This window comes from Aspergillus foveolatus (genome assembly GCF_047715535.1).
Source record: "Aspergillus foveolatus strain CBS 279.81 unplaced genomic scaffold BDW70scaffold_9, whole genome shotgun sequence".
Lineage (NCBI taxonomy): Eukaryota > Fungi > Ascomycota > Eurotiomycetes > Eurotiales > Aspergillaceae > Aspergillus > Aspergillus foveolatus.
Window position 1 is genome coordinate 100,474 of NW_027396073.1, and position 25,459 is coordinate 125,932.

Genomic DNA, 25,459 nt, shown 5'->3' on the forward strand with positions numbered 1-25,459 from the left:
TTCAATCCATTGTAGGCGTAGTTGTTTCATTCTTGTTGATGCTCTATTTAGTTAGAAGATGAATTGTGGATATGTATATATATCAGAACAAACCCGAACAGTATCAAGCTTACAATCACCACCAAATCATTCTGCGATACCCATACCTCACCTCCACTTCCCCCCTGGGTCAGGAGAAACACATCTACCACCCCTCCCAGACCCTATCCGGCAAAACAGTCCTCATAATCCCCCAGTGCTCAAGCGCCGAGCGATCCTGATACTTATGTAAGCGGCCAACCTCTTTATCCACTAGAACCCTGCGTCCATGACCTTGTGGACCGTCCTCAAGCCCGACATTATCAAACTGCGCCGCGTCGACCTCATGCTTTGGTACCAGGTACCGGGACCGGAAGCGGCTGCCCAGGAAGTCCTCGGGAACGGGGTCGCGGAAGGTGATAGGTGCAGCACGGGATTTCGTGCAAAAGATGACCATGTTTGTGAAGTCGGGCCCGATTTCCGGGGCTGCATCTTCGCGGAAGAGACGGCAGGTTGAGAAGATAGATCTTATGGTCCGGATGGAGAGGGCCGTGGAATAGAGAGAGATGTCGCCGGCATAATTCTTTAGTCGGTTAGTTATCCTGCGTGTATTTTAGAAGGGTTTGAGGTGTTGGGGGAAGCATACAATGGCAATAACGCCGTCATCCTTCAAGAGTGCGTGGAGACCACTAATGAACTCATATGTGAAGAGCTCAACGGGTTCTGCACCACCAGTAAAGACGTCGTGGACGATGTAGTCGTACTGCTTGGGTTGCGGTGCGTTTCGGCTGCGCTGGACGAAGGCCCGCGCGTCTTCGATGATAGGGGTGTGGTTTTCGGGGAGATCGAAGTACTGCAGAGCGTACTTGTGGACTACCGGGTCGATTTCGACGATGGTCGTGTCAATTCCGTGGCTTATCAGCGCGCCAGGAGTTGTGCCAATTCCGAGACCACTGTGAAATGTTAGTGTCTCCTGTAAGAGGAAGCCATGGGGAAAAAGTTTACATGACGAGCGCGTTGCTTCCTGCGTCAACACGTGGTGCACCGTGCGCTGTCTCGACGAGCCTCACGGCCTCCAGCATAGTAAACACAGCGTAGATAGGGTCCTTGACAGCGGGAGGGGTGTAGTTTCGGCGCTTTTTAATCCACTGGCCACCAAGGAGGCTGTGGTCGCATCTCATGACGCGGAAGCCATCCTCAAGATTGTCGAGGACGGAGATATACCCCGTTGTGGAATCCTGACGGGCAACAAGAGCGAACCCATCATCGGCGATGATGTTGTTGAGGGCTGCAGTCGTGTATCCCAATGGCAGGTGCGTGTTCGAAGTGACGGAGAAAAGAAAAGCAGGGATAGCCAGGAGGAGAGCCTTAGAGGGAACGGCTGCCGCGTAAAAGATTGCAATCAAGATCTGGAGACCCGCACGGCTGAGCAGCACAGTCGAGCCAATGAATCTCGACAAGAAGGCCTTGATCAGGTGCTCGCCGGCAGAGTAGATGACATACGATCCCAGTAGAGGGATATGCTCCGCAACCAGATCGCCATGCCGTTGGAGGTTCAAGCCTGCCTGCAGCAGTTTGCCCGCGCAAGCCACAGAGAGCAGAACCAGCGGGTATAACGCCAGTACTTCGGTGAAGATCGGGCCAGCAGGATTTCCCAGCGCCGAGCTCTGCTGGGAGACGAAGTACTGGACAACAGGCAAAAAAAAGGCCAGCACAGGGATCGCGTAGATGGCCTTGCGCCCAGACGCTCGGTCGACGATGTCCTTGGAGAACCAACCTGCTACGCCTGCGATGCCGACGCCGTAGCCGTGGAAGATGTGCGACGGAGTTGACCCGTAGACTGGGGCCAGTGTCAACAGGAAGACATAGGAGTAGAAAGCCGCAAGCACCAATAAGGCTGCTCCGACTACCAGCTTCTTGGTAGCATCTTGCTCATAGATGCTCCTGAACGGCGCCATGTTACTATTTGGTGATCAGGCGCAGGCAGAACTCCTAACAGGTGTCAGTTGGACCGTGGACCTAAGGTAGAGAGCTGTCAAGTTATATGCCAAGACAGGTGAAACGACAGGGGTCTCTTACATTTCCTCTTCCAGCCAGTTATTTGCATACGCTAATGCGCTGAAGCGTGATAACTTGACAGCCTGAGCGCTTGAATTCTGATTGACGCAGGGTGGAAACAAATCCCTAAAAGACTGTAAGGTATTGCCGCCCGCTTCCGACTCTCATCAACCACACCTCGCATCATCATCATCATCATCATCATCATCACCACCACTACCACCATCACCCCGCAATCCAACAATACAATCCAACAATATCATCAACCATGCCTCTTTTCCCAATGGGTTCCGGCATACAGAATGACGAGAGCCGAGCCTTCGACCAAATCAGCCGAACTCATGCCCCTCCCATCCCCGCTGCGACGCAAAAGAAAAACCGGCGCAAGCGTTGGTTAGACCTGCACCCAGAGTACTTCTCTGCAGACCTCGAGCTAGCCGGTCCGCACTTCCGCTTCATCTCATCTTCTCTCAGCTGATTCCTCACCCTGCTCAGAGGAGAGCTAATACTGAGTGCCAGACCCATTACTCTACGACCGTCTAATTCGACGCTTCCAAACGCCCGCCGAGCGTGAAGCCGAAGGACGTGCAAAGGGCTTTTCCGGCGTCCTCCAAGCCGACCTGCTGCGATCAGAAGCGAAAATTGACGCGTTAAACCACCCGGATCCGCGCTCGCTGTTTTCGTACACTCGCGGGCCGAACGGGGAGATTTTGGCGGAGGACCGCGATGAGATTCCGGCGAGCAAGGAGGAAGGGGAGAAGGCGTGGCGCTGGGAAATGACGATGCGTTTTCTGAGGGGAGAGGACACAGATTTTGATTATTCGACTGTAGATGGTAATGAGGATCTTGATGATGCGAATGAGGAACAGGAGAGGTACTTTGATGAAGAGGAGCCTGAATGGTGCGTTGAAGGGGAAGAGGAAGGGGATGTGAGAAAGAGGTTGACGGGAGAGACTGGTATTCAGGATTTCTGAAGCATGATATCTACCCTTCCTCCGCGACCAGTCCGCGAATATCCTCTACGCTCTAACCAGCCGCTCTTCGGCTGATCCTTTGTTCCTGGGTCCTGGAAACCACCCTCCCTTGACGGACCGCCCAGGGCTCTACGCACATTTTATCACCCGGCCCGTGTCAACTGTTGCATTAGCCAGCTGACCGTTCTAGAGGAAGAGCCACGAAATGCTGAGAGGGCCCGGGGATAGCCAAAGCTTTTGCCGATGCAAGAACACGGTGTGAATCATTGTCCTCTGGCAGCCTGATTCACGGTGTTATGAGCGGTGTACTTACCTGAGCCATGCCTATATCAGCAGACACTTGTGATCCTGCAATTCGCACAAGCCGAATACCTTGAGAGCCATAACAAGTCGATCATCGACTTGATACAGATACTCGCCTGAAACACTTAGCTAACGTATCGGTTTAGGTATGTTCAACTAGGTATGTCCATGAGTGGTCTTCATGATTCTATATCTCTATAGCTGGCTAGATGCTATATATTGGATCAGAATCCGGTATCAACCGAAAATTATAGCTGTCCACGGTCGAGCCCGGCTTCGACCGTAGGGCCCAAAAAGAAAAGAAGATATTCTCCACTCTGCAACCATAACAATGATTGCTTTAGTAGCATATACCTCGTGCAACGTATTATGGAACACTAGAGCAACGCCAGCACCTAGCAGGTTGCTGATTTGTTGAGATGCTGCTCTCAGTGCCCACCCAAAAGCTTGATCGCTGTCTCTTTAAGCTTAAACTTCTGGATCTTCCCACTCGCCGTCTTTGGGAAAGAATCCGTCGGCTCGAGGAAAAATATATACTTCGGCACTATGCGCAAAAGTATCAGCACCGCCCGAATCAAACCCAGCGTCCCGAAGATCAGAAGAAAGAAAAATAGCGGCCTACCAAGATGCCCACTCAGTTTCTCCCTTACAAACTCCCTCAGCTTCTCTCCCGTCTCCGCCTGTTCTTCCGCATTCTGATGCGCCTGTTTCCATATCACAAACGCCGCCACGACCTCGCCATAATGCGCGTCGGGGACCCCGACAACAGAGACATCCGCGACACCGGGGAAGGTCAAGAGACAGTTCTCAATTTCGAGTGGGTGTATGTTCTCGCCGCCACGGATAATCAGGTCTTTAATACGCCCGGTTATGGTGACATATCCGTCTGGCGAAATAGTTGCTTCGTCGCCGGTCTAGACGGTATCCCTGGGTTAGGTCTTTTGAGCAGGTGGATCGGGTGATCGACAAGACATACATGCATCCAAACCTTCCCGTCTTTATCCTTCAGCATCACCTCTGCCGTCTTCTCCGGATCTCCCCAGTATCCTTTCATAAGCAGGTATCCCGAGACGGCGAGTTCACCGCGGGTATTTATAGGGAGAATCTTGTTACGGTCGTGCGGATCAACAACCTTCGCCTCAACATGCGGCATCAGGCGTCCGACGGTATTAATTCTCTTATCAATTGGGTCATCTGTCGTTGTCATTGCAGACACGGGACTCGTCTCCGTCATGCCATAGCAGATTGTCAGTTCCGTTAGATTCAGCGTCTTGTGAAGCTTCTTCATCAGTTCAGCGGGGATACTGCTTCCTGCCGCGATGCCGGTGCGGAGGTATTCAAATCCCTTGCGCGGGATCTGGCCTGATTCAAGGAGCCCGAGCTCTTCGAGAAACATTGTTGGCACGCCGTAGAGGGCTGTGCATTGTTCTTCCTGGACGGCGCGCAGGGTATCCCTGGCATTAAAAGCTTCTGCGGGGAAAACAATGGCCGACCCATGCGTCGCTGTAGCCATGTAGCCCAGGACGGAGCCGAAACAGTGGAAGAGGGGCGGCGGACAGCAGACTGTGTCGGCTGGCGAAAGGCGCATGCGGTCGCCGATCTGAGCGCCGTTGTTGAGGATGGAGCGGTGGCTCAGACAGGCTGCCTTGGGCATGGCGGTGGTGCCGGAGGTGAATTGGATGTTGACGATTTCACTGGGAGCCAAATTCTGCTCAGGGAGCGCAGCGCTGTCCGCAGGATTGAGGGACGCGATGGACTTGTAAGGGGTTAGGGCTTTGAAGGAGAAGAGGGAGCTGTTGGTGTTGATGCGGTCCGTGGAGTTGTCGACGAGGATGATCTTCTGCAGCGTTGGAACGACGGCAGACTCGAGCTTGGACGCGTAGAGGTCCTGGACGAGGTGGCGGAGGAGAGGGATGTTGCTGCGTGGTTGCTTCCTGGGCAGATTGGACTCGGTGCTTATGATCAAGTGGCTCATCCCTAGATGGCTCAGGGCCGCGACGACCTGGGTTGCATTAAAGGAGGGGTTGATTGGCACCTGGGATGTCAGTCTTCGCCTAGAATTATTCGGCCGGTGTGCCTACCAGAACCGCCCCCAGTTTGAACAGTGCATATGTCACCTATTCCTGTCAGCTTCTGCCACATCGAGCTATCATTGCTTGACATACAGTCGCATGTTCCATCGAGTTCCCCAGCATCACTCCAACACGGTCTCCCTTCTTGACGCCCACGGATTGCAGTCCTCGCGCGAGTGCATTGCTCTTAGCGTCGAGGCCAGAGTAGGTGACCCTGTTATTTTGATGTTTGGAGACAACACTAGCTTGTTAATCTGGCTGTTTTGACTCGACATACGGCTGACTTACGCTGTCCTGTCTCCATACTGCTGGACGATTTTGGTAAAGTGCTCTCCAATTGTGGTTTCGAATAGCGGAGGCTGGAAGCGTCAGCAGGAGTATAGAGTCGGGAAGTCGGAATCCCAGGTTCAATACATACCTCTGTTGGACCGCGCGAATAGCTTTGTGTAAGCAAGCCGCGTCGAGTCAATGACAGCGACTGCAAGAGGGGCCGGTCGGCTAGTCTCGGTGTTCTGCCGCACAGGACACGGCTGGGACAATACATGGCTCGAAACATTGTGTTATTGCTTGGAGGTCCGTTCCATAGTCTCTCCTACTGCAAGCCTTATAAATTGATATTGGACTTTGATAATCCAGTGCGGCGCCCAGTGTTTCTCGTTGTGTGCAACAAGGGATGGAGATACAGTATACTCCGCACTCTAGGTGGATACTGATCCAGAGCTGAAGGAAGCAATGCAAGCACAGCTGATGGATGCTCAGTAGAAGCAAGCTGATATGGATCGTAGGAATAAGACCAGTGATGTGCAAGACTCAGGAGTGACGAAGAATAGGGGAGATGTAGAGGAGAAGACGAGACGAGACTCTGGGGGTGGACATGGAGGCGGGGATTGCCGAAATGCGGGGTTAGTATACAGAGTAGCCCGATCACACCCCTTGCTCTAGAAAATGATACTATAGGTCTGTTACTAGAGACTAGGGTAGTGTATAATAGAAAGAAATAAAGAAGGATAGCAGAGGAATAAGGGGAGAAATCAAAACAGGCTGATCGATATAGAGAATAAACACTATTCTTCCCCAACAGCCTTCTTACTCAAACAGTCTACCTCCCCACACATGCATTGCTTGTTCTCCCAGTACTCGGTCCCATAGTTAACCGTGATATCCTCGCCAGCAACAATATTCCTTTTCGCTTCCACGGTCATTACAGTATGTTTGCCAACAGTCCTCGCGCGAAACTCGCATGACGCATCACACGAATGCGCTATATACCTCGTCCAGTTCCCATACTTCTTCGGCGAGATAATCGCAAGCGGCTCCTCCATATCCACCTTCGACACATGGGTCAGGGCATAGACTTCATCATCGTCATAGTCCGTCGGCTGGATCTCCCCGATAAACTGGCCGAGGATATCGCCCGCTCTGAAGCTCGTCAGCGCCCGAACGCCCGTCCCCGTCAGCGGCCGCTCAACGAGCTCAACCAGACTCCCCGCGGAGAAATCGATCTCGCAGTCGCAGGAGCTCAGCCCACAGAGATCGCAGTCGCCGTCTTCAGTTCTGCGCAGCGTCGGGTCTGTCGTTTGCCCTTTGGCCTTCCAGTTCTCTGAGTCGGGGTCAAAGACGGGGTTGTCGACGTGAATCTGGATCTCGCCCTTCAAACACGGTCGTCGGACCTTCTTGTTTATCGACTGCACGACATGATGCGGGTGCTGCGACCACATCTTCCGATAGGGGCGTAACTCTGCATCGAGCCGGGGATGCCCAAGTGCGCGTACTTGAGCAGCTGTCCGCGCCAGTCGAGATTGCGGGACCGCGCAAACACTTCAAGGCTCCATTGGTTCTCGCGGATCTTCCCCAGGAGCTCCCCCCAGGTCCCGCCGTGGCTGATCTCTCGCACCGCACGCCGGAAGCCCTCAGCGGTTATGCAGATCGAGAGCATCTTCCATCCGAACAGGACGACGAACTCTCCCATGCGGTGCACTGTTCCTCTCGGATCGAACCCCTGGTAGCGCTCGGGGTCTATGATCTGCCCGATCAGCAGACCGAGCAGGTCGGCGCTCTGTGAGTATTGCAGCCGGTAATATGCGACGTGTCCGCTTTGTTTTCGAATATACAGGTGGCGCGTACGATGCAGACGTAGTTGATGTCGTAGTATATCGAGACGAGAATGTCAGACACTAGTTGGGTGACTTGCTTCTGGACACGCTGTGGGTATTTTGTGAGAAGGGCTCGCCGTCTTTTGAAGTCAAAGCAGTCGTCTTCGTCTTTGGATGTATCCTCGCAAGGTCGCTTTCGATCCAGCGAGGTTGCGTCTAGCGAAGTTGCGTCCGGTATGGACCTTGGTATTTCCAATTGTACGGACATGGTGGCTGATCTTAGCAAGTGGAAAACGGTGACTGGGATACGAAATAAGATTGTTGGAATAAGAAAATCAAGTATCTGTCCCTGGCCATGATTAGCATACTAATAATAGCCGTTCTCAGCAGCGCACTCTGAAAAATGATTTTTCAAACTCCTCAGGAACCTTTGTGGCAGTCTTTGTTCTGGTGTTTCAGCCCTTCCACCCACTTTCTACGTTGTGCGATTGTCAGAGTGAATCATTTGTTTAACGCTTGAGAAGTCTCAAAATGCAGGCATACCCATCGTGATAGCGCTGCTTTAGGATCTAAAACAGCAAGCCAAGCAGGTATTTTACTGTAACGCCAAATCATTCCGTCGTCGTCAGTTGGAAGCCTGGACATCACTGTTGGCAGAAACTCATGGCCACTCCATCTCAGCGACATCAATTTCGTATACACCACATCCGTCGGCACAGTCGTCAAAGTGACGAGCTTCATCTATAGCAAGATTATGCCCTACAGAGCCGGAAAAGCCAGCCCTGGGCTCAGGCCCTGTTTACAGGTATTGTCCCTACTTGAGCGTTTGTTGTGCGCGGAATAACGAGAATGAAGTCCTCCCCCAACGTAGTCGAAAGAATCCTGTCGCCGATTTTGACGGATCTGAGTATCTCCGGGTGAAATACAAAGCGAGCACAGATACGGACTCGCGCTCGAGCGCGAGCGTGACAAAGACCGCGGATGATATAAAACAGATCAGATTCCAGCTCAAACCTACGACACGTACGAACAGCATGCAGGAGCGGTGGAAACCACACAAAGCAGAGAACTGTACCTGATACTAGTACCCCGACGACCGCGGCTTAAGAAACGGAACAATAGTCTTTCGTAGCGTTGGGGCTCGAATACGCAATCCTGGGCCACGCGGGGCAGACAGCGCATATACATACGGCCGTAGAGGTTATGTACAAATATGGTGCTTGGAACAAGGGTTAGCCGGATGATGGGTTGTAGGACATAGCCTGCACGCTCTTCAGACCCAAGCCGCGCCTACGGTAGGAGAGGTATGTAACTGGCTAAAAAAACATCATGGTTGATGCCCTAAGCAGAAACAGTAGGGCTGGAGTAGGCTAGAGTAGGCTAGAGTTGAGGATAAGTGGTGCAGTGTGATAAAGTATAAGGCGTGAGGATGAGACATTGGAAGGATCCAATGGGGACGGTTACCAGAAAGAATCAACCGGATACCTCCAATGAGAACTGAAGTGTTGGGAAGGTTGACCGCGAGCCTCGCGGTAATGTTCCTACGGCTCCTAGGTAGTCCTCTCTGTCTTCATCGTCTTGATCCCTGCATTAGACCAGGCTCATCGTGTAGAGGCACTTTGCAAACAAAGCTAATAGGTGCAGAATGTCAGGACTCCAGCTGTGTTGATTCCGTCAAGGCCTTACTATACTGACACCAACGGAATGTCAGCAGAACGTGCCGGCGTATCGGCGCGAAGCTGAAGGATTGTGTGGTCGGGTGAGCCCTGTCGCTTACATTGCGGCACAGCAGGGCTCTTCAAAGACCATCATAATACATTTCGAATATCCGTCAACGCTGTATCGTACCATGCGTGCCGCCCAAGTTGGAAATTTGATTGAACCAGCATTAGCCGGTATTCTTAAACACGACACCAGGTGGAACTCTGATTTCAAGGTGTAGCTCGCCGTTTCAGCCTGGCCGTGTCTGAGAGCTTACAGCCCCAAGTGTGAGGGTCCAGAAGGGCGGAGGCCACTGTAGAGGATAGGTCTGAGGTCTAGATGGCAATCTGATCATCCGTCGAATGCACAATGGAGAATTTAAGTAGGCCCTGATCACAGATCATAACTCAGAACGTTTTCATGCATCGGCGAATAACTTGGTCTTGTTGTATGAACTTATAATCATGACTCCAAATGCAACGCATCAGTTCGTAGTTTTGATCCCAGGGAGGAGGGCAAAACGAGGCTGAGCGCTGTTAGCTGTTTACCCTCAGTTTGTAGGGTGCAACCTCTCACAGAGTGGGGGCCGCAGGTACAACGGTCTCGTAAGCATTGTAGATGGCAAACGGACCCTTTTCAGTAGTCGTTCTGTACATGCTAAGCAAGATTTGGCGGCTGAGCTGCTGTTCATGGTCTAAGACATTGGCTCGTTTGCTGTCTTCTACACCATAAATAGGTGCGAGGTTCCCAATTCCAAATGGCCCTGGCAGAACATTGGAGATCTGTATAAGTTGTGCTTTAATTGTTGATGCAAGCTTGAGCCTCAACTGAAGATGGCTTCCTTCGTTGTGCTTCTCGTCTTATGCTCTGTGCTTTCCCATGCAAGTAGTTCGAGCTTAACCCGCCGTCAAAAATTGAGTTTCCCAGAGCCAAGGCGTCTCTCTGCAGGGACCTTGTCGTCAAAACTCAAGGCTAGAGGGGAGCCCGACGCTGTTCTAAAGCGAAAGGCAAGCTTCGATTATATCGTAGACAGCATCGAGGAGGGGAGGGTGTTTTCGACAACTCTGGATGTGGAGTCGCAATTGCCAATCCTCGCGTTGGAGGATATAGACGCTCGTCTCGATAGTGTCTCTTGCACGGAAACCGGTATAAACTTGGAATTTGTATCTACTGCTGCCGAGGAAAGCTTCAGGTCAGCGATTGCAGAGACGCCTGAATTTGTTGCCGTCAGTTCCCATGCCGGCTGCGATCCTGAAGGTGACCGCTCTGCACATCGGTTCGTTCATTACTTGACTTGTCCCTGGAGATCAACTGCTGAGAATATATTAGAGTAACCGGGGTCAATTTCGGGAACAACAGGGTTAGCCTTGAGAAGGTTCAGATCAACTGGCATAAGGCATTCTCGGCAACGAGAGTGTCTTTCTCACACAGGGCCTCTGCAGAAATCCTAAAACGCGGACCGACGCGAGCCAAACGGCCAGACGAACTATTACCTCCTCAATCCTTTCCCCCAGGCCCTTCAGAGGTCGGCACGCTTGTTTCATCCGGAACTAAGTCCTTTGATATACACCACACCGATCTGAAGATCTACCCGGTATGTAATCCACTCGCCGATGAAGTGATGTAAGTGCCAGGATATTAATGTTTCCTGACCAGAAAGCTGATCTGTGCAGACCGTAGCTGCCCGTCGTTGTGAAGTGCAAGACATGCACGCTGCAGGGTGATATCCAACTCTCCCAAGGGCAGTTCACTGTGGGAGAGACTGAGGGAAACGATTCCGATTTCGATCTCGAGTTGAACGAGGCGATTGGGTTCTTCACCAATAGCAGCATTGAGTTCCTAGTCAAAAGACTGTTCTCGCAGGTTGAGCTTGAGCTTGAACTTTCGTCTGACGGCCCTCTGTTAGAACTCAATACCGCACTCCCCACTATTGGACTCACGCCTTTTCAGGTAGGTGCACCGCCAGACTCGGTAACTCAGTGGTATAACATCCGATACAGATAGCAGGTGTCATTACCTTTGGCCCTTTGATTGTGCCTGAAATCATCATCACAGCAGACCTTGAAGGGGACGTCGGATTTTCTTACGGCTTCAACGTTACAGTAAGCGTCGCTCTGAAGGTCTTTTTGTAGCTGATACTAATAAAGCAGGTCCCTGATAACTCCCAGGTGCTGATCAGGATTCCCAACTTCAATGAATCTGAAATAACCGGCTTGTGAGTACGCGAACCACCTAGTGTAGAGCATGAGCTAATGTCGCGACCAGCGGGGACACGACTTTCGAACCAATCCCCTTCGAAGCAACAACAGAGGTTTCATCCATGTCTCTGAGTATCACATTCCAGCCTCAGATCCTTCTCGGAATCAATACCGGCGGCATCGGCGCTCTCAACGTGGATATTGACGGAGGCATAGGGGCGTTTTTCAGCCTGCCTAATCTGTCCCTTAACGTCTCCAAAGCCATGGGTGTTGACGAGAAATGTGAGGCTGCGGCTGAGACCAACGACGCCGTTGGTAACGCAACCCGTCTGGTCCCGTCCGTCGAACTTGACATGGGGATCATCGCTAGTTACGATGTACGTCTGGGGCCTTTCAATGACTCCGAGAGAGTTGCGCCCGTTCTGGCATCAAGCGCTTGGGATCTTCCCACAGCGTGCGTGGGGTTCGAGCCGGAGAAGGCAACCAGCAGGGCGGAGATTGCATCTGCAGCCGATGCAGAAGGTGATCGGGACAATGGTGACGGTGGTGGTGATGATGGTAATGGTGGTAATGGCGGTAATGGTGCAATCAGTCTTACAGGAAGTGGCGTAACACTTTTGTGTACGTTGATTCTCTACACGCTTGCTGCTGGCTTCTGCAGCTGGTATTAGTGAGGCGATATGTGACGGATAAGTAACTGAACTATATGATTGGAAGAAATATTTGATCTATTCATGCAAACCAAAAGTATGGATCATAGCCAGTGGCCGGAGAAGAGTCTAGACGCCTCCGACGCCGGCGAGAGATGACCGAAACTAACTATCTCGTACCTCCGTATCTTCAGCGAGTAAGCGTGAATTATAAGATTGTCCGCGGAGGTCGGAGATCCTTTAAGTAATACTAGACACACAGGTATACTTTCTATACTAACAAGGGTTTGTTTTAATTAGAATTCATAGGCCTTTTCTAACCTATGCGCCAGCTCTACTCTCTAGACCTAAGCCTCTAATCAGACCCTCATGTACCCGAACGAACCTTGAGCATCATAAAGCTATGACTAATGGATACTAGTATAGAAGTTCTTGTATATATTGTCTATGTAGTGTATCTATGTAGTGTATATACTATGCTGGGTCAAAAATACCTTCGATGGTACCTGTTCAAATAGCGTCTCTCCTGTCCACATAGCGCTCCGAGCTCGGCCTCGGAGCGCCAAGCCGGGAAATTGCTCATTACATCAAGCGCTTGTCCTTATTAAGCCAAGGTCGTGTTCGGTCCACCTGACCTAAGCAGCATTCGCCGTTCGCCACAAATTTACATCTGATAAGCGGAAGACGTCAACTCCTCTGCCACCATCTCCAAATTACTCTTGCAACCTTCTCACCACTCAGTCATCACCATATCGCTACAACAAAATGCAATCAATCCGTACCGCTCTCCGCCTCACCAGCGCTGTTCGTCCCGGTATTGCCGGACGCAATGTCGTCCCCCCTGCCATGGTCAGGGCCTACCATGAGAAAGATACGTAGCTCTCCTAACCTCGGCTATGGTCTGAAAGCTAACCTACTCAAACTGATCGATCACTACTCGAATCCTCGCAATGTCGGCTCTCTGAACCGCAAGTCTCTCGATGTAGGCACCGGCCTCGTTGGCGCTCCGGCCTGTGGCGACGTCATTCGTCTCGACATCCAGGTGGACGAGGCGACTGGAAAAATCACCGAGACTCGTTTCAAGACTTTTGGGTGTGGCTCGGCCATTGCTAGTTCAAGCTATCTCACCACCCTGTTGAAGGGAAAGACCTGTGAGTTCATTCCACATCCGCCTAGCATTGGACTTGGCCACTGACAAGTTATAGTGGAGGAGGCCTCCAAGATCTCAAACACCCAAATTGCTTCTGAACTCTGCCTGCCCCCTGTTAAATGTGAGTCCTGCTTAAATCCTTGCATTCCCCTTTCGCACCGATTAATGCTGGTGTTCTAGTGCACTGCTCCCTCCTTGCCGAAGATGCCGTTACCGCCGCTATCAAGAACTACCGATCGAAGAGAGCCGCCCCGGCTACCGATCTTTCCGGAACGGCCAAGGAAATTCCCAAGGAGGCTGCAGCTACCGCGTAAGGGTGTTTGTGGTTAGTTTGTGCTGACGGGAGTTGTTGATTTATATCCTGGTTTAAAAGTCTTGAACCCCGATGTCCAGATTGCACGGGGTAGGGTTTTATTCTAGTTCAGGAGTTGTACTTTAGTCCACGGTCTTTTTTCTATATCTCATGGCGTTAATGACATTAGATTCCCAAGAGAGAAATAAACATGATTATTTTTAAATTTATTATTTATTGCCTGTAAAACTTACCCTACTCAATCTAAAAGCCAGGTGAAGAGCCCAGCCACTTTATCTGCCACTTGACTGCACCAGTTGAACGCATATTCTTAGGCCAGTTTAGCCGGAGGCAAAATCGATCTGATGTCTGCTCCAGCTCGGGCGTATTTATGCATATCTAGAACAAGCGTTCAATCTTATCAGATGAGGAACCTTGGGCGTCTAGCCCACCGAAGACCAAAGCCTAGAACTAAGGATCAGGCCATATCTATGGCGAGCTGGTGCCTGAAGCTTCCCTCTTGACCGTACGATTGGGAGATGACATAAGAGCGAAATGAGCTCTAAAAGTAGTACTCACATTTGGCAGTTGATGGTAGAGTTCAAAGGAAATCTGTACGTTTTCTTCTATTTTTTAGATTTTGAAAGCTATATATTTGAACGGGCCATACAAAACACACGCTTTTGGAATCGAAGCGCTGTTGAAAGACGCGGTGTCGAGCTCTACAGTGGGGCTTAGATGACCGTCTCACTGCGCCTGCTTGCAACCTTGTCGACATATTAACCAAGAAATTTTCATTATTATGACAGTGAGGTCACTTCCCCATGTTGACTCATCTCTGTTGCAACCTGAGATTGAGCCACACTCCTGGTCAGGATCGGGGTCTCATTTCGGTCTAGCGTGTCGTCGGGGTCCCAAAAGGGGCATGGCGCCTGAGGAGGGCTTGGGAGTCTGAGCCTCAGGTCTCTCAGTTCTTGACGATGGGTTGCTGCTTCATCTTTTTTTAATTCCCATCGTCGATTCCTCCGAGTGAGAGAGCTCTATCTCCGTGCGGCTTCGCATCTTTGATCTTTGCCTGTCAAGGCGGCGCCATCTTCTTGAATCAAGGCTGGTTTCGACCATCCAGCTTACGCCCCGCAAGTGATTATTAGCCTCAGGCCTCTATCACTGTTGCGCCAAACATCAAGTCTATAGTTGCACGCCTTGACCCTGAATACCTTCAAAATGTCCGCCGACCCATTGTTCTACCCATTGGACTCCTCTGCCCGGCAGGATGAGTGGCTCGACTTCGATGCCATGTTCCAACTCCCTTCAGAGTATCTAGACAGCATTCCTACTTCCGTGGAGTCGGTGTCTCCGCGAGACCTCGACCAGTCGTTTACCGATACAGAATTCCTAAACTGGGAGTCGGACCCCGCAATGTGCTCACAGGCCATGTTCCCTGACTTCGTGGGTAATGATGGGTATGATGGTTATGATGTTCCAGTGGAAGGACTGGGCTCTTCAGTGATGGACTTCCAGCCATTCATCAATCCAAATGATGTCCTACGGCAAGCGCCGTCGTTTCCAAACCAGTTTGTCGACCCAGTATTCGAGAACACATGCCTGCCAGATGCGCATGATTTCTCCTTGTTCCGAGACCTTGTTGAATCCCAAGCTGCTCTGGACCCCCGTTGCTACTCACAGAAGGAGAAGCGGCGCGATGCATCAATCGCGCTGCATCTGCAGCGTATGCAGGATGAACTAGTTTCAGAGATGAACACTCCTAGCCTTTCGAGCAATCAACTCTCATCTCCAGACTGGTCCGAATCCTCACCCGAGGTGACGCCCGAGCGCTCTTTCCTCGCGCCAACCACTTCAACATCCACCGAGTCGCAAACTTCCCCACCCGCTGGACCGCAGCCTGGGGCTGCGCCGATGCAGTTGGTGTTGGATCTCAACATGAATGCGACAACGAATGTACCAAAGAAACAGAAGCCGAGGTCGAAAGCTCAACGAGAGAACTACATCAAGGCTCGAAAGTATGGAGTCTGCGAGAAGCATCGCAAGCAGCATAAGAGGGTAAGCCGTTGCTTAGTTTGTACTTTGCCTAATACCGGGACTGACGTGAACAGTGCAACTGTCTCGAAAAGGCAGCAGCCGCGCACCTCAATGCCAATGCTTCACGTGCCATCGCCGGCACCCCATGCTTGCAGACGAACCACGACAGAGTGTTCGTAAATAAGTCGCCACAGCGCTCTGTGCAGAGCCCGGCAGGCTCTGCGAATACCGGACTACCAAGACCGGTAAGGCAGCCGGTAGAGACAACAAAACCGGACCTGTCTCCAACGCAGCCATTGGCATCTTTGGGCCGCGCTCAGAACGCCGTAAAACGGCGTGTCAACGCTGCGAATGTCGGTGTTTCAAGCCCACTAAACCACCCGGTAAGGGTGACAAGGCCGGATTTGTCTCCTACGCGGCCTTTGGGAACTTCCACTCGCGATCAGCACGTTGCCAAGCAACCGATCAATATACAGAAGTCGAATATCTCCTCTACACTTTTGAGGATCCAAGCTTCACCTACAAGCCACGACAGAGCTACGGCTCACACCACGCCCCAAGTCGCGCCCACCGGCGGACTGCTCAAGGCACCCGCTCTATACAGACACAAGGACGGTCTGAACAAGCAGGTTATCAGAATAGTGTCTGGCGGAGAGCAAATTCGTCAAACAACACGCCAAGCTACAGGCACTCAAACAACGCCTGGATGTCGTGGTATGCTCAAGGCACACAGCCCGAGAGCTGTAGATATGTCTCTTGCCCAACGCGTAGGCGTAATTGAGCGCCGGATCATACGCCAATCCCTGGACACTGGGTCTGCAAATATTTGTATTAGTCTTGTCCAACAAGCAAGCGCCACCATCCGCAAAACCGCAGTTGGCCTGCTTACTCACTGGCAAGGCTTAACGACGCTTTCTTCGGCGGGCCACCTTCTCGGTCGCCTTGCTGTGTCCTCATCTAAGCTCTTTCTGCAGTTTAGAAAGAGACTAGGGATGATTTAAGCCGCGGCCCCGGGTGATGACTGTTCAATCAAATGGGATGTCTGTTTTTCGCTAGTTTGAAACATACAAAAGCGTTGTCGTGAAGTCTTAGCGAGTTGCTATATACCTACTTGATGTTATTTAATATGGCAGTAACACCAGCAGTATTCCAGGTATAATCATACAACTGCAAGTATATAACACTATGAGAACGGTATCAATGTCTTGTTCAGGTAGTACTACATTTGTCCAGACCTAAGCCCCCATACTAGGTAATCCCCTGGATCAGCCCCGCTAAGCAAACGCCCAAATTTCCCCAAAGAAAAGGAGTCAAGTCGCTTTACTTCAGCTCGTAGTCTACTTGCTTTTTTCCCAGTAGTATCCTGCGCACCAGAGCAGCCTGGACTATACTTCAAGCCCATAATTGGTAAAGTTATAACCATGACGGCAAACCCAATTTCAACCACGGAATCCCATTTCCACTTCTCAACGGTAACCGGCATATTCCTCCAACATGAAGAATCTACTAACCCCAATACCTTCGACTATGTACGTATTCGTTCAAGGTACCGCTCCCAAAATCAAGGGGTAAGTCAAACTAACAAATATACTCTCATTTTCATTGACCAGGCATCCTCCAACTTCGGTCTCATCAACCGCCGCTACCCCTCCGACTCTGACTCTAGCTCTTCAGATACAAAGCCAGAGACACAATGGCACCGCCTCGCAACCTACATAACCTATTTAAACGCTACAGCACCACAAGGAACCGTTTATAAACTTCTTTTCCTGGGTCGGCACGGACAGGGCATCCATAACGTCGCGGAGAGCCGCTACGGAACCCCGCTGTGGGATGTACGTGCCTACATCCTTTCAAGTTCCCTATCTGTTAGCGACTGAAAATGAAACTAACGTACTTAAATTGATGTGTAGTGCCGGTACTCCCTCCTGAATGGCGACGAGCACGGGGACTGGGTCGACGCGCATCTTACAGAATTGGGTATATCGCAGGCGCGAATCGCGCACGAGGCATGGAAGGCCCAGATAAAAAATGGGATTCCGGCGCCACAGTCGTACTATGTTAGTCCGTTGATGAGGTGCTGCGAGACGGCAAAGGTCACATTTGAAGGTGTGGGATTGCCGGGTACGGAGATTGGCAACTTTAGGCCGGTAATCAAAGAGGTATGTTCTCAGCTTCCGAGCCGTCCTAATTCCTACAGTCGGGCTCGAGGTATTAGTTTGATGCTTATACAATGTGATGCGACGACCAGCTCCTCCGCGAAACGCTCGGCCTCCACACCTGCGACGCGCGGTCGCCGAAATCAGCCATTGCGGCGGCATATCCGACATACATATTCGAGCCGGGCTTTAGCGAAGAAGACCCGCTGCATAAGGCTGATGTGCGAGAATCGGACTCAGCGCGTGATGCGCGCTTTTATGAATTTCTGTCTGATATTTTCGCGCATGATGGCAACAGCGTGTTATCGCTGACCGCACATTCGGGCGCGATTATGAGTATACTTAGTGTTGTCGGGCATAGGCAGTTTACGCTGGAAACGGGTGGTGTTATTCCGGTACTGGTCAAGGCAGAGAGAAGAGCGGGTCCGGCGCCAGAGAGGGTTATTGAGCCTTGGTTTGGGAGGCCATTGTGTCCCGGGGAGGAATGTGCGAGGGTATAGACCGGGGAGTAGAGGCATTTGGAGACATACAAGATGGGGGCATAGAAGACGAAAGTACAGAAGGTGAACTGTATGTAGTTATAATTCGTAGTGTACATGTTGAGATCTGACAGTAATGCCATTTGAACAAAAAATGCTGATCCGGCCCAGGCGGAGTGCTCCCAAAAATGTAAATAATACAAAACGCCAGAGGATACTAGTGCAGATAGAACCGAACAAGAGGCAACATCACCAGCTGTAGTACTGGTTCTGTTGAGTGATCGGGCGGTCAGGCAACTGCACCCAGAGGTTCGCCTTGCGCTTGCGCACCTCCCTGGCTTCGCGGTCCTGCCATTCACGGATCTGTGTCTTCTCCTCCTTTAGCAGGACTGATAAAGAGGTGTATGGCGGGCGCATAATGTTGATCACACCACGAGCACGGTGGTCGTATTCATGGCCGTATGGGCCCCGGTTAACCCACGCCTGGGCGATATAGATTGACGTAGGATCGGTGATGGTCTTGCGCTCGCCGTTTTTAAGGGTGATGGTGATGGGTTTTGGTTTCGGTGCATCCTCGCCAGCCTGAACGGCACCTAGCCCCATACCCGAGCGCACAATGGCGACGTTCTTTGCATGCTTGAGGTGCTCCAGAACATCTTTAGCGGCCTTCTTCTTGCTGAACTGCATCTGAATAATAGCCTCATCGATATTCTTCCCTGCAATTTGGCGAGCCAGCGGACCCAGCTTCTTGATCGAGGTCTTGAACCAGTGCGACTTGGACAGTGACTCTCGTTCCGTGCGCAGGATCTTCTCCGTCTTCGACAGCCGGCCACGACTGCGAAGCTCACGCACGACCATCTTACGCTCCCACCTAATCCGCGCCTTTGGACGCGGATCAAGCACCGCCATCATGTGGCTTCTGTTCCGCTTCTCAACAGTGAACTCCTCCGCTTCTCCTTCTTGCTCCACCTGACCCTGCTTGCGAGCGCTCGGTGTTCGGCCAGAAGCCGTCAGCTTAGGTCCTGCTTCATCCTCGGCAAAAATCGAACCAGCCCCGAGTTCACCTTCGCGCTTGAGGGGAGCGGTCTGACGGCGAATAGTGGGTTTTGCAGCCGACTTGCCGAAACCGAAGAAGTTCTTTATGGATGAGAAAGCACCAGGTTTCTGTTTCGTCTCGGGCTTTTCGTTGGAGGCATTTGGGTCCTCTTCTGCTCGACGGACGGGTGTGTATGTGAGAGTGCGGCGAGGCACGTAGGCAATACCGGTCCGGGCTGGCGAGGTTAGCTGACACCAATCCATGGAGATATATCTAACAATGAATTTAAGAAAGTTCGACAGACGTACCTGACCGGATCAGATGCCCGTAGGGCTGAAAAGAACCCATTGTAGCCATGAGGACGAATACTAGCCGGCTGATGTGCTCCCGTTGGCAGGAAAAAGTTGATTGAGGATGTTGCGTATGTGGTCGGTTCGACGCACCGTAGACTCCGTGCCTGAGGAATCAGGCTGCATAACATCTCTGGCTTGCATAAAGCGCTATAAAGCGCTCATCAATTATTGTCCTCTACGTTTATAGGTTTCCAATTCTGAATCGTGTTTTCTACCTCCACAGTTGATTAGAAGGCCTCTTAGAACCCCTCTCAACACCCAGGTTGAGAGTTTAAGGCACGTCCAGCTGTTCCCCTCTGTTTGGGTTCATGTCCTCCACAAGACACGTCAACCCGATTGGGAATTATGCTTTGGACTTCGTGCTTGGACGGTTCAACCGGCACGACGGCTCCTCATAATGGGGTATAAGGTAGTATTGGTAAAACGACGCTTGGAAGAGGCCGGTGAAAATCCGGCTAACTCGAGTCAGCCACTTCAGCTTCATTCCGCTTCAGGATCCATCAGGGTACAGTACGGGTTTAGACTACGGGTTGTGGATCTGATTATGGGCAGCACTCTCGCAGCACCGGCAAGGCTTGAGACTCCGTCTGTGCGCTTTGTCCAAGTTTCATGGACCTTGCGCCCCTAGTTAAAGGTTCAGAGCGCAGCGCTAAGTAAATCGTCTATATCGTTGTCGCAGCTGGTATGACGTAGGGGAGCAGAATTTGCAGGGAGTAGTAGACAGTTTGGATGCACGGCCGGCGAAGTCGAGACTCGGTTGAAGTCTCCAGGCCGAATTGCAGACGCTGGAACTGCAAGGAATCAGGAACCTCCAGACTAGCAGCTTGGGCCCTGAGAGCGAGTCGAAAACGTGTTAGGAAAACAGAAAGACCATCATCTTCACTATTCGCTGCTGGCCCGTTTCTCTGCCGAGCTGCTCTTTCGTCCATGTCCATCTCCACCGGCGTCGATCCACTGGTTCAGGTTCTCTTCATCCTTCGAACGCTCAGTCTTTTCCTGTCCTCCTCTCCCTCCAGGCTTCTCTGTATGTCGGTGTCCCTTCCCATCGGCCATCTCATATTGCGATTGCTGACGGGTTGTCATTCTAGAAGCTCATTCTGCTCCCGCTAGAGCGCGTTCTCTAGCTGAATCCCTGCCCCCTCCCTGTCTCCGTCGAGAGCGTTCGACTGCCGCTTTCCCAACATTCGGTGCTTCAACTTGTCCTCGCACGAGCCACTCTGTCGAGTTCTTGATCCGGCAACACCGGCGGAAAGAGGAGAGGATCCTTTCTGAGACAGAATAATATTTTGTTTTCTCGTTTCGACCCTCGTCCTCCGGCTTGCGCTGGTTTGAGACATCTCCGCCCAAGCAACAAAGTCAATATCCACCGGTCGCGGAGCTGGACAGTCTGGAACCGAGGCAGGAATGGACTCACTGATGAGGAGATTGTTGGCTGCTCTATAAGGAATCTACTTCACTGTTCCATTTTTTCGACCCTCCCTTACGTCGGCCTCGTGCCTACCTTGTCCGGCTCATCTGATAAAAACCTTTGATGATGGATATCAATTCACTCCTGTCACCGCAGGATGCGAACTCACAGTCTGGGCGCTCAGCGCCCGCATCGGGTTCTTCGTCCGGCAATACCCCCCCTGCGCCCAGTCCAGCTCCTAAACCTCTACGGAAGGGTCGCGCCGCCGCTACGAACCGGCCCGTAATGGCCTCGTCACCGCTCGCGACGCACGTCTACGCCCCTCCCTCACGGGCTCCTGAGCCTTCCCCGCCCTCGTCGCTGGGTTCCGCTGTTAACATGGGAGGGAAGAGCGGAAGCGGAACGCCACCGACTGTAGACCTTCAGAACTCGCGGCAGCCGTCGACGCCGGGCATGGACACGCTTGCTGATCTCGCCTCCATGCAACATCACCAACCACCGCGGCCACGTGCCGCCAATCTACGAACCCCATCCTACGAGAGTCAACTCTCGCCATCGACCATCCATCCGAATGTCAATCAGATCTCGCATAACACGCCGACTCCACGATCGTCGTTTGATATCGCCATGTCCGACGGACCGAGGGAGAGCGCACGCAGAGACTATGCGGGTTCGTCGCTGCTTCCAGACGCGCGGCGGATGGCAACTGAATTATTTGCCCGCATTCAGGTTAACCCACAGTCGTACGAAGCGCACGTCAATTTCATCCGCCTGTTACATGACGGTTTTGTAAATCACGTTTACCCGCCGAATAACCCGGATATCCATGGGGACCCTCGGGAGTACGATCTACTTAAGGATATGAGGACTGCGAGAGAAGAGATGGACAAGCTCTTTGCCATGGGTGAGGATCTATGGGCTGAGTGGATCCAGGATGAGAGTATGTTGGCCACGTCGGTGAACGAACGTATCGCAGTGATGGAACTCTGCCAGCGGTCGATCGAAGAAGAATACGGCAGCACCAAGCTCTGGATTATTTACGGAGAGTGGGTGTTATACCTATACAACTCCGCGCACGGCGACTCGAGCCAAAGCCGTTGGTCGGAGGAAGATCGGCTGGTGGGTCGTGAAGTTTTCACCTGGCAGAGCGTCTTGGACACATGGCAGAGGGGCGCTGAGGCGACGAGGTGGAGAATCCACGACAGTCATCTCGTGTGGGACCGGCTGTTGGAATTGCAAGTGCGAGATCTGTCTCGAAACCCGTCCCAGGATAAGATCGCGCGAGTACGAGAGCTGTTCGATATCCGACTGCAAACCCCTCACGCCACATGGGACTTGACATTCCAGGCGTTCTCTAATTTCATCTCAACCTACTATAACGCTAACTACGAGAGTATTATGGCAGAAACTGCAGGAAAATATGCCACTCCGGTCAAGGATCAGTATGCGGCCCGCGAGGGTCTCGAAATTCGGCTCCGCAACGCCGCTGAATCCGGGGACCGGGCTCAGGAGTGGGCAATATTCGGCGAGTACATTGAATGGGAACTTAATCGCAACCGCCGGAGACGAAATACCAACTTCGAACTAATCAACGCCATCTACCAACGCGCGGTTTTACGATTCCAGACAGACGCAAATATCTGGGAGGATTATATTATGTTTCTGATCGATGAATCAATGCACGGCAATGCACACCCGACAACAATTTCTGCGCTCGACAGGGCGACTCGCCACTGCCCTGGCTCCGGTACTCTGTGGTCGCAGTATCTGCTCAGCTCCGAAAGGGAAGGACAGCCTTTTACCAAGATCGCCGATATAAAGCACAAGGCAACAAGCACCGGTTTACTCGATGTTGGCGGCATGGAAGAGGTACTGAAGGTGCATACAGCATGGTGCAGCTACCTTCGTCGACGTGCGTTTTTGTCCGAAGCAACTGACGAGGACCTGGATGTGGCCGAGGTGGGAATTCGTTCGGCGATTGAGAGCGTCCAGGAACTTGGCGAGAAGAAATATGGTCGCTCCTACGAAGGTGACCCGCTTTTCCGCTTAGAGCGCATCTACATACGCTACCTCAGTGAAAGTGGCAGCTGGGACAGCGCCCGAGAAACATTTAAGGGGCTCATGGGACGTCGTGGCAACAGCTACGAGTTCTGGCTGACGTACTATCACTGGGAATTGGTGTCGTGGAGCAAGTTTGTGCAAGGTGAAGCAACCGTTGACGCTGCTCGCCGAACGCCCAATCCCAGCTTTGCCACGGCTGTTCTAAAACAAGCTATCAAGCGGACGGACCTCGACTGGCCGGAGAAGATCATGCAGGTCTACGTCGCGCACTGTGAAGACTACGAGGACTCGGAGGAACTGCAGCTCGCAATTCTGGAGACTCGCAAGGCAATGCGAGTTATCAACGCCCGTCGTCAGCGGGAAGCCCAGGAGGCTGCCGCTCAGCAGGCAGCGGCGGCAGCGGCCGAAACTCAGGAGGCTTCTCAGTCAGAAAAGAGGAAACGAGAAGATGAATCGACGGCTAACGGCCTTCCAACTAAGAGGGCGCGAGCAGACAGAGCGTCAGTTGAAGCGGAGCCAGTTGCGCTTCGCCGTGATCGTGAGAATTCCACGGTTGTGGTCAAAAACCTGCCTCAAGGCACCACTGAGCACAAAGTGCGACAATTCTTCCGTGATGTATGTTTTTCGTCCTTTTGCTTAAGGCATTAGCTAACTTCAAATAGTGCGGTGCTATTAATGGTGTCAAGATGATGCCTGGTGAAGACGGAAACTCGGAAGTGGCCATGATCGAGTTCAATACTCGAGACGATGCAGCCGCTGCACAGACTCGTGACCAGAAGACCTTCGATGGCAACACTATCCAAGTTCACTTCGGTTCCGAGACGACCTTGTTTGTGACCAACTTTCCCCCTACAGCCGATGAGAACTACATTCGAGATCTGTTCAGCACAGTATGTCTCCAGCCCCTTGCTCATATCACTCCCAATTTAACGTTCATAGTATGGCGAAATAATAGACATCCGGTTTCCTTCGCTAAAATATAACACGCACCGACGGTTTTGTTACCTGCAATTCAAAACATCTGTGGCAGCCCACAGTGCTCTTGCTTTGGACGGGTCGGCAGTTGGCAACGGCCTCCACCTTGTGGTTAAAATCTCTGATCCTTCTCGTAAGCAAGACCGCAATGGCCCAATATATGAAGGCAGAGAAATCCACGTTTCCAACGTGAATTGGAGTGCAAATGAGGACGACCTGAAAGAGTTGTTTTCCAGGTTCGGCACGGTGGAATTGGTTCGTCTTCCTAGGAAAGTCGACGGGGGCAGCAAGGGTTTTGGTTATGTTGTATTCAGTTCGAAGGAGGAGGCAACTGCGGCGCTGGCTATGCATGAGCAAGAGTTCCGAGGCCGCCCGCTCCACGTGAAGGTGTCTGCTCCTCAGGGCGCAAAACGGATCGCAGCAACCGTGGTGACACGCGTCGGCAAGTCACAATCTCCCGCCCCGGAGGCTAATGGCGCTCCACCGGTGACCGACTTGGAAGAGCCTACTGGTGAGCGGAGGGACCGTACGCTTGGATTGATGAATGTTCCAGACACGGTGAACGATGCGCGCATCCGGGCTCTTGCTGAACCATACGGGAAACTCGTTAAAGTTGTACTCCGTCCGGATCACCAAGGAGCGATTGTCGAGTATGCGGATGTCAACCATGCAGGAAAAGCGGCTCTGGAACTGGAAGGACAGGAGATCACGCCGGGACGGAAACTGCACATCGGAACAGTGGGAGAGATGCTGAAGCAGTCTGCAGAGAAAAAAACGTCAGTGCAGGCGCCGAAACCCAAGGACAAACCCAAGAGCTCTTTCCTTACCCCGACGGCGCCTATCAAGCGGCCGCCCCAGCCTGGAGGGCGGAGTGGGAAGCGCGGGCACCTAGGGGTGAAGCGCGGAACAGCCCAGCCAACGAGTACCACGACGACAATGACCACGACCACGACGAATGCCTCCGGCGAGGGGAGCAAGAACCAGAAGAGCAACGATGACTTCCGTGCGATGATCCAGCGGAGTCAGGAGGATTCGAACTCGGAATCAGCATCATAATGAAACGCGCACCCATAGGTTGTAACGGCTGCATGTGCATGACGGGGTCTGTACCTTTTTAATCCTGGCATCAATCTTTCTGTTTTGTACTTTATTCCCAATACTTGATGCCACCTCTCCACCATCTCTCCTTCGCCGTTTCTCTCGCAAGGCATGGTGTAGAATAGTTGTCATGTTTTGTTCTCTTCTCTCGCTTTTCACTAATGTTTATGAAGGCGGAGACACGGCGGTCAAGATTTTATTCGCAGTTCTAGTTTAAAGTTATCTACAGGTTACAGGTCTAGACGAATCGATTCGTTCTGACAGAATCTTCGCTGTTTCGACCGCTGTTCCACGTGATGACGTCAGTGATGTTGCTGGGTGGGGGCTGAAGTGAAGATATT

General features: G+C 52.1%; 10 protein-coding genes across 10 annotated transcripts; 6 read left to right on the forward strand and 4 right to left on the reverse strand.

Annotated features, from left to right (window-relative positions):
• Window positions 1–11: 11 nt before the first annotated feature.
• Window positions 12–2,651, reverse strand: BDW70DRAFT_130656 (spermidine synthase). Its single transcript, XM_073735851.1, has 5 exons — window positions 2,596–2,651; window positions 2,098–2,217; window positions 1,024–2,037; window positions 665–971; window positions 12–601 (listed from the first exon to the last, which is right to left on the reverse strand). The coding sequence occupies exons 3-5, from the start codon at window positions 1,974–1,976 to the stop codon at window positions 185–187; spliced, it is 1,677 nt and encodes a 558-aa protein (XP_073598609.1). The 5' UTR covers window positions 1,977–2,037; window positions 2,098–2,217; window positions 2,596–2,651; the 3' UTR covers window positions 12–184.
• Window positions 2,227–3,627, forward strand: BDW70DRAFT_130657 (uncharacterized protein). The gene is made up of 2 exons (XM_073735852.1): window positions 2,227–2,516; window positions 2,596–3,627. The coding sequence occupies exons 1-2, from the start codon at window positions 2,345–2,347 to the stop codon at window positions 3,048–3,050; spliced, it is 627 nt and encodes a 208-aa protein (XP_073598610.1). The 5' UTR covers window positions 2,227–2,344; the 3' UTR covers window positions 3,051–3,627.
• Window positions 3,628–3,640: 13 nt separating this feature from the next.
• BDW70DRAFT_171903 (putative AMP-binding enzyme) lies at window positions 3,641–5,981 on the reverse strand (the record flags this gene model as incomplete). Its single annotated transcript, XM_073743349.1, has 6 exons — window positions 3,641–3,897; window positions 3,976–4,267; window positions 4,330–5,388; window positions 5,519–5,639; window positions 5,714–5,784; window positions 5,844–5,981. The coding sequence occupies 6 exons, from the start codon at window positions 5,979–5,981 to the stop codon at window positions 3,782–3,784; spliced, it is 1,797 nt and encodes a 598-aa protein (XP_073598611.1). The 3' UTR covers window positions 3,641–3,781.
• A 474-nt stretch (window positions 5,982–6,455) lies between these two features.
• Window positions 6,456–7,786, reverse strand: BDW70DRAFT_171905 (SET domain protein; the record flags this gene model as incomplete). The annotated part of the gene is made up of 3 exons (XM_073743350.1): window positions 6,456–7,161; window positions 7,245–7,479; window positions 7,512–7,786. 3 exons carry the CDS (start codon window positions 7,784–7,786, stop codon window positions 6,490–6,492), a joined length of 1,182 nt encoding a protein of 393 aa, XP_073598612.1. The 3' UTR covers window positions 6,456–6,489.
• Window positions 7,787–10,052: 2,266 nt separating this feature from the next.
• Window positions 10,053–12,088, forward strand: BDW70DRAFT_157386 (putative GPI anchored protein; the record flags this gene model as incomplete). The annotated part of the gene is made up of 6 exons (XM_073740340.1): window positions 10,053–10,495; window positions 10,549–10,813; window positions 10,900–11,169; window positions 11,220–11,321; window positions 11,370–11,434; window positions 11,485–12,088. The coding sequence occupies 6 exons, from the start codon at window positions 10,053–10,055 to the stop codon at window positions 12,086–12,088; spliced, it is 1,749 nt and encodes a 582-aa protein (XP_073598613.1).
• Window positions 12,089–12,730: 642 nt separating this feature from the next.
• Window positions 12,731–13,738, forward strand: BDW70DRAFT_130669 (putative iron-sulfur cofactor synthesis protein (Isu1)). The gene is made up of 4 exons (XM_073735853.1): window positions 12,731–12,938; window positions 12,991–13,218; window positions 13,273–13,338; window positions 13,398–13,738. Exons 1-4 carry the CDS (start codon window positions 12,833–12,835, stop codon window positions 13,529–13,531), a joined length of 534 nt encoding a protein of 177 aa, XP_073598614.1. The 5' UTR covers window positions 12,731–12,832; the 3' UTR covers window positions 13,532–13,738.
• A 382-nt stretch (window positions 13,739–14,120) lies between these two features.
• On the forward strand, window positions 14,121–16,722 carry BDW70DRAFT_130671 (uncharacterized protein). Its single transcript, XM_073735854.1, has 2 exons — window positions 14,121–15,570; window positions 15,624–16,722. Exons 1-2 carry the CDS (start codon window positions 14,734–14,736, stop codon window positions 16,548–16,550), a joined length of 1,764 nt encoding a protein of 587 aa, XP_073598615.1. The 5' UTR covers window positions 14,121–14,733; the 3' UTR covers window positions 16,551–16,722.
• Window positions 16,723–16,904: 182 nt separating this feature from the next.
• Window positions 16,905–18,322, forward strand: BDW70DRAFT_121154 (histidine phosphatase family protein). The gene is made up of 4 exons (XM_073734766.1): window positions 16,905–17,078; window positions 17,160–17,384; window positions 17,463–17,711; window positions 17,801–18,322. The coding sequence occupies exons 1-4, from the start codon at window positions 16,971–16,973 to the stop codon at window positions 18,206–18,208; spliced, it is 990 nt and encodes a 329-aa protein (XP_073598616.1). The 5' UTR covers window positions 16,905–16,970; the 3' UTR covers window positions 18,209–18,322.
• Window positions 18,323–18,331: 9 nt separating this feature from the next.
• Window positions 18,332–19,591, reverse strand: BDW70DRAFT_121157 (mitochondrial 54S ribosomal protein uL22m). Its single transcript, XM_073734767.1, has 2 exons — window positions 19,532–19,591; window positions 18,332–19,458 (listed from the first exon to the last, which is right to left on the reverse strand). Exons 1-2 carry the CDS (start codon window positions 19,578–19,580, stop codon window positions 18,437–18,439), a joined length of 1,071 nt encoding a protein of 356 aa, XP_073598617.1. The 5' UTR covers window positions 19,581–19,591; the 3' UTR covers window positions 18,332–18,436.
• A 1,419-nt stretch (window positions 19,592–21,010) lies between these two features.
• Window positions 21,011–25,447, forward strand: BDW70DRAFT_121166 (U6 snRNP complex subunit PRP24). The gene is made up of 3 exons (XM_073734768.1): window positions 21,011–23,660; window positions 23,708–23,935; window positions 23,985–25,447. The coding sequence occupies exons 1-3, from the start codon at window positions 21,108–21,110 to the stop codon at window positions 25,074–25,076; spliced, it is 3,873 nt and encodes a 1,290-aa protein (XP_073598618.1). The 5' UTR covers window positions 21,011–21,107; the 3' UTR covers window positions 25,077–25,447.
• The last annotated feature ends 12 nt before the right edge of the window (window positions 25,448–25,459 follow it).